Source organism: Gavia stellata, chromosome 9 (assembly GCF_030936135.1).
Source record: "Gavia stellata isolate bGavSte3 chromosome 9, bGavSte3.hap2, whole genome shotgun sequence".
Classification (NCBI taxonomy): Eukaryota; Metazoa; Chordata; class Aves; order Gaviiformes; family Gaviidae; genus Gavia; species Gavia stellata.
In genome coordinates, this window is record NC_082602.1 from 33,244,059 (window position 1) to 33,256,561 (window position 12,503).

The 12,503-nt window shown below is 37.8% G+C and overlaps 1 protein-coding gene across 2 annotated transcripts in view; it reads right to left on the reverse strand.

Moving 5' to 3' along the window:
• Positions 1 to 12,503, reverse strand: part of HSPA12A (heat shock protein family A (Hsp70) member 12A) — an 80,866-nt gene that overhangs the window by 40,170 nt on the left and 28,193 nt on the right. Inside the window, exons 1-2 of one of the 2 annotated variants that reach the window (XM_059821253.1) lie at positions 3,753 to 3,768; positions 1,808 to 1,893 (exon numbers count right to left, since the gene is read on the reverse strand). In XM_059821253.1, the coding sequence (XP_059677236.1) occupies positions 1,808 to 1,893; positions 3,753 to 3,768 (102 nt within the window). Of the gene's footprint in view, positions 1 to 1,807; positions 1,894 to 3,752; positions 3,769 to 12,503 lie in introns of those variants that run through there. The other variant, XM_059821252.1, reaches the window with a different exon arrangement.

Sequence of the window (12,503 nt, forward strand, 5' to 3'; positions counted from 1 at the left end):
TAACTATGTCATAACCTTGAACATGAGGTACTATCACCATTCAAAACTAGTGGAGACAGAACAACGCAAAATATAGCAATAAGCTTTATACCCCACGATAATGATTTATTTATGAAGAATGTACGTAACAATTATCTTGTAAGGACTATATGCATTCTTTCCTCCTGCCTGGGCTAGAATGTGGAAAGCCATTCAGCTGCCTATAGTGAATTTGAATCCTTCTCCCTGCCTTTTACCTGTAATCCTGCAATCCCTGAAAAGCACAGTCAAGGGGAACATAGGAACATTAACTAGAAGAGGTGGAAGGGTTATGGCCCAAATCATAATGACATGATATAAAGCACGACGTGAATAAAAAAGGAATTGCACCACTCTCCAGCATGCTGTTGCCTATCATAAATTCTATATAAAGGAGCAGTAAGTAATGAACAACAAGGAACTACTGTTCACATACTGATAGTGGCTAAAGCACTAACAGCTTAGCAAGACAGGAAGAGAACAAGCTGGAAACACTGATGACGGCTATGTGCTACAGGCAGGTAGATAGTGAAGGAGGGTAATACGCCTATCTGCACATATGTCATTTTGGCAAAATTACCATGGAACAGACCCACTGACCTATTAGTATACAGGTCATGTATAAATCCTCCACCACTGCTGCTCAGTCTGTACCCTCAATAACATTTTGAAGCAATTGTTACTGCCTTTTACAGAGGAACTGCCAAATGTCCTCACTCTATGAGCAGTGTTCCACCATCTTCCTCACGTATCTGTTACTCCATGCCTGCTACTTCCAGGACCTTTCTATTGTACACCTACACTTTCCAAGATCATCCCAGAGGCCTGCTATTTAAAATGGAGAAACGAGAGTAATAAGGTTTGGTCTCAAATAATGAAAGACTTGTTTGGATTTTCCTAATAAATCTTTTTGACTAGAGCAATATGTTATTTAAAGTCTTGGAGGAAACCATATAAGTAGCAAATCTAACTGAAAGAGGATATAAATTCATCAGTATGACAGAGGACAAAGGGGGAAGTTCTAGACTATATGCAGAAAGAAGGGAATAAAAGCAAAAATTTATGAGAGAGAACTCTGGAAATCCTGAAGAGGGATGTCATACAACTCTGAACTTGAATCAGAAAGCTAAAGAAGAAATCTGACAAGGGTAGCAACATGTTCTGAACATGATCCCTTGCAATAGCAAGAAATACACTGTGCATATACTGCGTTACAGATGATGCAGATTATCTTAAAAACAGATGAGACAGTTTTAATAGGAGTTTGTCAATAAAATGAACATGCGGTGTAAGAGATTAAAACACACTACCTTTATGGGACATTGGCTTGCTTCTAAAAGCTTACAAAGATGACTATTTTCCTTAAAAACTGAAACAGTTCTATTTTTAGCTTCTCTCTCGCTATGTTGGAGGAGATTCTTTCCTCTGAGAATTCAGATTTTACTGTTGAATATCATATACATATCCTTCTTTTTTTCTGAACAGAATGAGATGTTTCAGGGTCTGCCTAAACAAATCAGTGATAAAGACAGGGACAGAACTTCGGAACCCTGAGGATCAAGAAGCCCCCGCGTTTGATATAAAAATATGCAGGAGCAAATCTATCAGCTTAGCAAGTAGACCAAAAAAAAAAAAAGCAAAACCAGGACCAAAATTTCACTTAAGTCTATGGATAGCATAAAAGGGATCACTATATGAGGAAATGACACTTTCTAAAGAAATTACGTCCCACTGAACAAGCAGGAGGAAGTAATGTCAACATACAGTATGTTAAGAGTACATTTCTTACCACAATATGTGATGGAGACAGAGGAGTTATTCCAGGGTCTCCCAAACTTTTGGCTGGTGATGAGTAAGCAGATGTGGAAACTGCATCTGAAAGGAAATAAAAATTCTTCAGTGTCAGTAAACAGAATGAGTGGGATAGGACAGTTGCTTTGCACACTGCTACACTGCTACGCTATTTTTCTGTTGTAACAAATCTGCTAAAAAAGAAAGCAAATTCCACAGCCACCAATATATTTTCTGCCCTTACAACATGCTAAGACACAACAACTGCAGTTTTGGTTTTAAAATATTTGTCTGACCCTCATGACTAACTTCCATTCTTTTGCCTATTACATTACCATGTATAATTTTAAAAGACTTCCGAAATATATTCAGAATCATAGTTAATACAAGCAGCTTAAACATTATACACTCACATAAATGGCCCAAGATTTAAATGTGTGAATGCAGAAACTAAATGCTAGTTGTGAGATCAAAAAAGACAGACTTATTTTAAGAGAAAAAGAGGAGTTGATATCAATTCGACAATGCAGTAAGAGTAAATTGCAATTATTCCATCATGAACCTTTATTCTGAAACTTTCCCAATACTGTCTCTGTTTTTATTTTTCAATACACTCTGCACTGAAACATCTTGCAGCTGTTAATATTACTGCAGGACAGAATCCAGCTGGGAAAAATGAAAGTATTATTAACAAATCATCAAAGAAATATTTCTACCCTGTGTACAATACTGAAATTTCATTTAAAGGAACATACCAAATGAGTGACAAATACTGCAATGCACTATTTGTATTTTTCTTTCTTGTATTTACTCCGTTGACAGAAAATGAAATGGCTTATTAAAATAATGAAGCACTGATCAATCAGGTGGATTTATATATAATATATTCTCTTATGAAGACTGCAATAGTTTGTCAAAATGGAATGTTGAAAAGGTACCACACACCCTGTCCATGCTCATACTCCTCCATCCCCAAATTTAAGCCTTTAGTTTACTGATTTCTCTTCTGCAGAATACAAGCTCATTAGATGTAAAGAAGAATTATTTAGTAAGTCTGTAAAGATTAATAACCATAATAAATATTAAATAATATATTTCAACACATTTTTTATTACCTACATGGATGTATCACACAATAAAAATGCATATTTATGCATAGCATGTAATTCCTAGATATGACTGACAAGTCAAAGCATTATTCTAAGATGACACAGGAGCTGCTCTCCAAGAAAAGACCTTAGAACTACTTAATGAAGAATCCTGTTGTTCCTGGTAATCAAGTATGTGTTGTTTCCCAGGGAAGATGCAAAAACTCTGCAGTAGGCAACTATGGGATAATCCGCCCACAGGCAAATCTTAATATTGCTCTTGTAACAGCATTTATTTCTGTTCAAGTTATAATATGCATGTTCAGTCTGATCTTCAGAACCATCTGCAGAAGCAAAATATTCACATTTCCTATACAAGTGCTTCAAGAATATATTACGTTACTCCTCTTGTGGTAAGTACAAAAAGCCACAGGCCAAATGTGATAAGCACAGAATCTGCTCAGTTCGTGAAGATATATTTGGATCAGATGTTGTTATCAGCCTCATATGCTGTTATCAGCCTCCTTTGTGCAATTTCTTCCTCTCTTCAAAACAGATTAATTTTTGTACCATCAACATGGCATTTTTCGTAGACTTGAAGAACAGTATTTCAGCAACACAAAAGAAAAGGAATTAGTAACAAAACATGTTCCTTGCATCCTGCTGTCGTTCGTGACTGGACCTGAACAAATGCTTCCTGAGCAGACCAGGACATCGCAATCCTGACTCAACATCTTTGGAAACTGGTACGTTTCCCCCACTTAGGATGCTGGCTTTGGAGCACAAAAATGTAGACATCAAATCACTATCTATGTGTTTTCAGTGTTTCCCTTTGTTACTAATTCTTTTTGTTACCTGTTTCAGAACTCATGTTTCAGCAATCTATTTTCCAGCCTGTCTTCAGTGATCAGCCTGGCTGTACCTTGAGAAGTTATTTATAGCTCTGTATGCAACTCAGAAAATCCTGTGTGACAGTATACATGGTTTTTTGTCTCTCACAAAGCAGTGATTAAATAGCCAGTGCAGTATTCACATTCATCCAATGAAACTGTGCTAACCTGGGTGGTGTTCTATCAAGAATTTATTACACCCAATTAACTTGTGATAATCCAGAGGTGTAAAATGTATATAAGGACACTCACTGTATCCACAAGTATAAAAATATTTGCGAACAAATAAAAAATGTTAAGCAGAGATCAGAGGTCTGTCTTAGCTACCCATAGAAAATACCGTTAAAACCGACTTAGAGATTTTCATCTAAAATCTTTAAAATAAATTGTCCATTTCGGTTTCAGAATGCTCTGGAAAACTTAGGCATAAAGGCTGGATTTGTGGAAGGGCTAACTTTTTCTAATTCTCATCAACTGTTCAACTCCGCTGGAAGGTTAAGTTCTTGGTGATTTATCAGTATTTTTTGACCCAAGGAAAAAAAAACCTTCCAAACCCATGACCATTCTGCACTGTATTCACTGCTGCTCCTGCAAATACCCAACTAAACAAAATCATTCTACTGTGACTCTTACATGCCACCAGTTTTGTTAGATCAAGAGAGGAAAATCATGGAAGGCAATGCTACAACTCTTAAGTAGCAAACTAAAATTTTAACCAAAGTGTTCTGTTACAGTGATTCTGTAGAGCTGCTATCATGTTGGCACAGGCAGCTGTTGCATTACATTGCAACTCATTTCATGAGACTACTAACTAATCATGTGCAATAACTGGGGCAGCCGTAATTGTTATATTGTAGCTCAGCTGTTAAAAGAGGCCGTGACACTACTAGAGAGTTTGCAGAGCTAATAAATGAATGAGTGTAGCTCAGAACACTGGGAAGTTAGAAAGTCATTTATCAGAGCAGTTGTCATCTACAGAAAATGGCTTGCAAGCCAGTCACCCTGGATTTAATGCCCAGAGTTCTTCCAACAAGTAGTGAAATCATTGTTAAAAGCAAATGAAATTAGGAAATTATACTATCTACCCTATCTAAACTGAAAGGTGTTAAAATATACCTGTCCATGTGGGAGCTTTAATATTTTGTTGAGTTAGTGTTTGCTTGGGGAAAAAACATGCATGTGTCACACTTTTTACAACTGTGTTCCAAAGAGCAGTAAATGCATGGATATTCCAGGACATTTAAAAATCTCTTATTTCTAAAGGACTGTGGTTGGTTGATCTGAAAGAAAAAAAGCATCTATTTCCAGCCAGAGAATGGCTAAAGGGTTGCAAGGAACCCAACTTGCAATCATGCAACAAAAAAAGGGATGCATAGCCTTTGTGAGTAAATTCCTCTTCTTAACAACTTAAAAAGATATCCTGGATAGTATCATGATATTTGAAACAGTTCTTAAAAGTAGGATGACTTATTAAGGCTTCTGTAATGAAAAAACACAATCAAGTAGTGTCCCACATAGCTCAAGTTCCAGCTTTATCTCCGATGTTTACCAAGGATCTCTATCTGTGTCAAACTACACACTATGAAAAAATGTATAGCTAAACAGCATTTGTTAAATAAACACTTAAAATGTGACAATTTGCACACCAAAATAAATGGAGGAATCTGATTTAGAAACCAAATTAAACTAAGTCTTCAAATACTTACACCAATATTTGAAAAAATCTTTTTCTGAATATGATGCAAACTTCTTGAATAGAAATTCTATAATATGAACATTAACCTGATACATGACTGTCTATATCAGGGGTTTGGATAATTTAACTAAATGTGTATAGAATGAATTTGACCACGTCGTTACAATTTCTGACTTTAGTCCTAACCTAAGCAATTTCCAAAGAACACCTTGTGCATTTTCAAGGTGACCAGAAAAGGAAGGGGAAATAGAGAAGACTCTTTTTCAGCATTTTTTTTTAACATTCTAAGGGTCCTATCTGATTTGCAAATCCCCTAACAATTACAGAACTGGTGAAATTATGAGATCAGCAAATACTGTATTAATAATGAATCATGTTCATTATCATATTAGCTACAATTGCTGGTTTAGCAAATTTAATTTAAACTATTTCTTCTTTTCATCTAAACACAGGCAAGAGTTTATTTTCTGTGGTTTCCTGCAATAGCTTATCAGTTTAGCTTTTTCTGTTTTTCAGTAAATGATCAGCCAAATTCTAGTTTCCAACTTAGCTGATGACAAAATGCAACGCAGGATTAACCTTTAAGTGTCACAGAATACAGAGTAAAAAGCAAAGTCCACAGCATTTATAAAAACTTAACTGATGTAGTGTGAACTTTTCACTGATAGCATGTTCAGCTGAATCTGATTTTCTAATAGATCTAGAGAGCAGGACCACGCTCATTACTTAATTAGAAAGATCAGTTAATGGAAACTGATCTCCTCTGGAATACTATCAGTCTGTTCTGAATATTTGGGAGCCCCTGCTACGCCTTCTTATTCAGTACTGGATAAATGAGTTTTAGTGAACCACTGACAGTATCAGGTATGGACCACTACGGTCCCAGATAATCAGTTTTAAGACAGAAGGTTTAAACCTGCTTTAGGAGAGATGACTGCTAAACCTCGCAGTCACAAGTCATTAAGGTAGCACTAAAAGAAAAAATTTTTTCAGCAGCTACACAAAGCCTTCTCTTTTTTATTAAATTCGTCTTTTATTAAATATTTAACTTCATATGACTCAGCTACACCAGGCATCTGCAAAATTTTCTGCTTCACATACTAGGGAAATTGTTCATTCCAACAGTGAAGCGTCGTGCCATAGCAGTGGATTCTCTGCTAACAGAAGGTTCCCTGCAACCCAAGTAACATAGACAACAGATAAGCTGAAGTTTTTGCAAGCGTGCATTGTCTCTAAGTAAGAATTTAACAAGACAAGTAAAAGCAGGAATTCAGGAAGCAGGATATGCCGCTCAACAGCACAAAGCACAGAAATGCAGTCAAATCAAGGAAGAGGAGAAATTTCTGAGTATGTCTCATGTCACCAGTTTAGCGTATGGAAAAGAAACAACTTAAAAAAAAAAAAAAAAAGAAGAAATAAGGTATCAAGCCCCAAGTCTGCCATCAGAAACACCAACGTGGACCTTTTCAGGCACATTCTGCAGTACTTTAGAGTCATGCCTACAAAAGAGAAGGCTTGGCCAGGAAAGAAGTGCACTTTCCGAACCTTCGCAGACCTCACTTCCAAGTGATGGTGAAAGGGACTCATCATGGTCTGGATCTTCTACAGCTGTTCTGCAAACCGGAAAATAGGCACCATCACTATGATATCATCTCTCTGTAGGAACATGCCTGAACACTAGTGTGTATGTTATATCCCAAGCAACGTATCTTAAGTTCATTTCTATTTCTATCCTGCCAGAGTGGCCACAAACCTGACTCTTGCTAATTAAACTCTTCTCATGATTTTCTGAATCAACAATAGGATCGATACTATTCCCTATTTCAGATCATACTTCTAGCATTTTATGAAGTGCTTTCACAATAATAAGTCATTTTTTTCAATCCATAATGTACAATGCAATGAACTCCCTTCATTGTGCAGATCTGAGCCTCTGGCTGAGCTTGAGGACCCACTGGGAAGACCTAGATAACACACCCTTTTCCAGGCTCTCCCAAACTCCCAACTGAGGATGCCTGCAGTACACCACCCTGCCTCAAAAGGAAAGCTGCAATAACTCTTTTTGATTTGTATAATGCATATCCCCTGTTCCATATGCCAAATCCATTCTGCCTCTCAGTTATTTGTAGGCTGATAAACCAGATGCTCAGGGTAAGTCAGGATGCATTAGACCCACTAAAAATGCCACTACTGCAGCTGATCTTTATGGGTCCAATAAATCCAAGTTAACAGAATTTACCGTGCACATACTGATCGTTTTCACAGATCAAACACTTGCACATATCTGATGGCCATTTTTCTGGAATTTCCAGCTATCCAGCAGCTGGTGAGAGTGATTGCTATATGCAGCTATGATCTCAGTCAGGTTGCTGGTCATACCAAAATCTTGGCCAAATTCTTCATTTTCCATTCAGGCAATATCTCTGGATTTTAAAAAAAAAAAAAAAAAAGGATGTACTGAGTAAAATATGGGTATAGGGTAGCCATCAGGCAATAAAAGAATGGAATTAAAAACATCATTTTTCATTCAAATTATTGTATATCATTTTGAGCATCAATAATAATTTTGCTGCAAGCAAAGCTTCCTAATGATGTTTGCACAACAGGAAAGGAAGGGTTTACCATATTGCTATTAGCTGGCAACTGCTGCATTGATGAAGAAAGCCTTATTCAGCTTTTCCTACTGCTGAGATTTTGCTTTGCATTAAGCACAAAATGTCACAGCTTCCAAATGTAACATGACAACCTAGAGCATTTTACTGCAAATACAAAGATGGCCTTTGAAAATAATTATAGAACAACAAAAAAAGACACAGAGAAAAGCAAATACAAAAAAACTACTTAAAATATTCTTATGCAGAATGAAAAGATCCCATATTTCATTACCAGAAGTAAGAACCTTCCGTTTCTACTGAAATCAATGACACCACTGCTATTACCATCAACGGAATCAAAGTTCTTTGTTTTAAAATGCCAGCAGGCATCCAGCTGGTTTGTTGAAGACTGCAACACACTTCCCTTCTTTGAATACAGCCATAGCTAATCTCTGATACAACTCCAAGTTTCCTGATACCCTTCATAATAATTGGTCACCCAACGAGTTGGTATTCATTGCATTGATACTAGTTAGAGCACAGTGATTTCCCAAGTCAAAAATCTCCCAATTCTTTGGATAAAATTCTAAAAATAAGACACGTTCCTCATTACAACTTTGACCTTTTTCAGCTATGCTTTTACATTGCCTCCCATCATGATTACAGTTTGACTGGAGGAATTACTTTTCCACAATGCTATCAAGCTTTCTAAGATAATTTAAGTTTTTAAAGTTATTGTTAAGACTATCAAACAACAACCCCAAGTTCATCCTATCACTCACTTCGTAGATCATATTCATTTTCCTGCACCTCACCAGCAAAAGGAAATCAAAAGACATCATCTATTTTCTGTGAACTTAATTTAAGATACAAGAACCACACAAGAACTTGAAATAACCTTTTGAAAATGCCAGGTGGGTTACATTCACTTCTCCTCTTTTTCATAGGACGTAGGCTAAACTATTTTACCTAGATTTGATCTGACCTCACTAATGCTTGGTAAGGTGGACAAAAACAGAACTATCACACTCCTGTGCACACTTCACAACTGGGTCTGTAAAGCCTCAGCCAGGTCCTTCACCAATAGCTAAGTCTGACCTTAAAGCTGCCTTAAAATCAAACCCATTCACCATCTACACTGTAAGGTCTTAACTCCAGCTCCACCTTGAATGACCTGAGAGCTTTCCAGCTTTTGCGATCAGTCAGCTCCCTCTTCCCTCCCAGTCCTGACGTGGTTCCCACTTGCTCAGAACCTGCTCACACCCCAGAACATGGGGTCTGGAGAACTCGCCAGCGACTCCTTGCAGCGATCACTCTCTTCCCAGATTCCAGCTCTTCCACACCCATACACTATTGCCAGGAGAGACAAAACTGATCCTGGTTTACATGTCGGAGCAGGCAGGCTGCATGTTGTGATAAAGGAGGGTTAACTACAGATTTTGCAGCTCAAAGTGGTAGAAGACAATTCTCCAGGATCTTTCTAAATATTCCATGGATATAGTTCTGTAACAGACACCCTTTAATACACACCAACTAACCTCTTCCTTCAACAAGCTCTTCTATGAACTTGCTTCCTTCAGGCTTCCTTGCACTATTTGCCTCTGTGCAACCACTGTTTTCCTGTATCTCTCATCTCCTCCCTCCTTGCTTCCAAACAGAAAGACATAAGGAACACAAAACAAAACACAGATGTACAGAACCTAGGTTCTGTGAAAAGATACCTTCCTAGAAAAGGTTTCCTGCTGCTTCTCTTTCATCATCATGTCTGTCATCATCTACCTCATCTACTTGGTTCACCGCAAGGTTGTAAAGAATGGCACTAATAAGATTACGCTCTAATTCCCAGGACCACACTCATAAAACAGAACATTTGTGATGCTAATCACTTTCTTTGGGAAAAACACCATTTACCAGCTGAGGGTGGGCTCGTTGATTGTTTTTTCTTTTTAAAAGCAAGATCAAAATATTACAGAGTTATAAAAATCGCTGTTTTACTGCAAGTTCCTATTTAAGAACCACCTCAGGACACAATTGTATCCTGAAAACAACGCAATCCTACATTTACCTTTTTAGATCAAGATATTCAAAGGAATATCCTTCAAAGACTGAACAAGAATTATTGTTCAGCTTTTCTGGACCACGCATCCAGCACACAGGAATAAGAACACTTTTGGAGGTACTTGTTTACTTAGAAGGCAAAAAGGTTATTTAGTTATCAAGCATTCCTAGATTCATGAAGTATCTCGCAATGCATCAAGCTGGATGAATGCAGCGCCTCCTTTTTCTTAAAACATGAATTGGGAAAAATACTTGATAATGTCTGTCGTCTTCATTTTGACCATCTTCAGGAATGCCAAACATGATTCACACATTTGCAGAGTCTTGACAAGAGAAAACAAACATCTCTTTCCCCCCCCCCCCCAAAAAAAAAAAAACCCAAAGAAAGGGGGAGACAAGGTAAAAAGAATAGCCAAACTAGAATAACTATTACTTCTCATAGTAGTCAGCATGAGTGATGCTATACATAAATGTCTTGATGTCTTCAAGGCTATTAAACCCAATTGTGTTCAAAGACGGAAAAACAAGAGAGTGTTAGTTGTTACAAAACTGCGAAAATTGGTATCACATTTTACAACTCATTAGCAAAGTCAGCTGTGAATCCATAGTCTATGGCTATTGATTTAGCTTCTGAGTGACACGTTATAGCTAAATCAAAAGTAAGTTTGTATTTCTTTATTCTTTTTATTTTATAATCTTGAAAACAGATCAGCATGAGGCTTAAAGGAAAACACCTTATGAGGAGAGAAGTCATGGACAGAAGAAAGTACATGTTTAAGATTTGTAGAGCAGATCACAAAATCATGCAGTCACCAACCAAAATCCATTTCCAGAGGTTTTTATACTAGCACCCACCAGGCTTACTTTCAAATGCCGTGACTGTGCATACACATCACACAGAGACCAACAGTGACCAGCTAGATAACCAGCTGGAAAGTTACACGGCCATGGAGACAAGCAGGTGGTATGGCCTGCAAAGGAGTTCCTATGGCCAAAATCATAACAGGAGCATAGTTGAGTAAGCAAGAGAGCTACTACAAAAGGTTGATTTTTGAATGCAGCAGTTCCATAATGACAATACTGAAAGCTTTTGTAAATGGCATGCCCTGCCGTTCTGATTACAGCGTGTGCTCTACTAAGGTATCCATGGAAACTTGAGAAAGAGATGTTAAATTTGTTGGATCTGTTTGGCACCAGAGAATGGGGCTAGTTGCCAGTCAGCCTAGTATAACCACAGGTATTTTGATCTTTAAGCATGGAGAAAGCATCAAGATTCCTCAAACGATGATGAAATCCACAAGACCAAATTGTCAGAGGAATGCATTTCCCAAACAATGACAAGAAGGTGGCAAGGATGTACTAAAGAAACTGTGACTTTAATGTTGTTTTTATCTCTTAACAGAGAAACAATAGCCCAATTGCTCTAACGAGGAGAGAGACACCCAAATACTCACTCTTCAGACCTGACAGGGAACAGGAAAAAAGAAAGAGTGAATACAAACACACAGAGCCTCCAGAGGAAAGGCTGTGTGGACAGGTGGACATGGAGTGCTCGGGACTGTAAAACCCTTCAAGAGAAACTGCTTCAACCCTAGAGAGTGGTCCTGAACAGCACTAAGAACATAAGATGTATCCAGAAATGGACAAATTGAAGCCGTGTTCCCAGATTATTCCCTATAGGAGAAGGAAGTAACATAAGGAAAATAATTTACCTCTGCCTCCTTCCCCAAGGAAACTAGTGCAGGTTGGGTAGGCTCCTGCAACAGAAACAGTTTTTCTTCAGAGTGAGTAAGTGAATAAACTCCCTCAGATGACATGAAATTGTTATTATGAAACTCCATTCACATACACACTTCTTTCTGGACTCCAACTGATAGCAATTACTAGAAATCTCTCTCAATATTCCTCGGAAACTGCATCTGCAGAGCACAGTCTAAGAGCATTGACTCAGGCACTGAGGAACTACTGACAGAAGAAACAACAGATATAAGAAAACCCTCTCCAGGTCTCCTGTTCTTGTAAATTAAGATGCCTTTAGAAATGATCCGTGTGCCCAGAGCCCTGCAAATCAATCACAATAGAGCTACTGATTTGGGCCAGTGAGTACAAAATGACTCTCGCACACAACCAGTTCACAGCAGCATGCCGATGACGGGGCACGTCACTGCAGTTCATAAAGCCGCTCTCTGATGTCCTTGACACACCCTGATGCAGTTCTGAGTAAGGACATTTAGTCAAGTCCTTAGTAAAGAACAAAGGCTTTCTAGCCTGCATGCTGGCCTCCATATTCTGAGTATTTTAGTTTATTTATTTGCTTACTTTATTAGAACAGACTGCATTTTCCTTTTCATTTATGTGAAAACCTTTC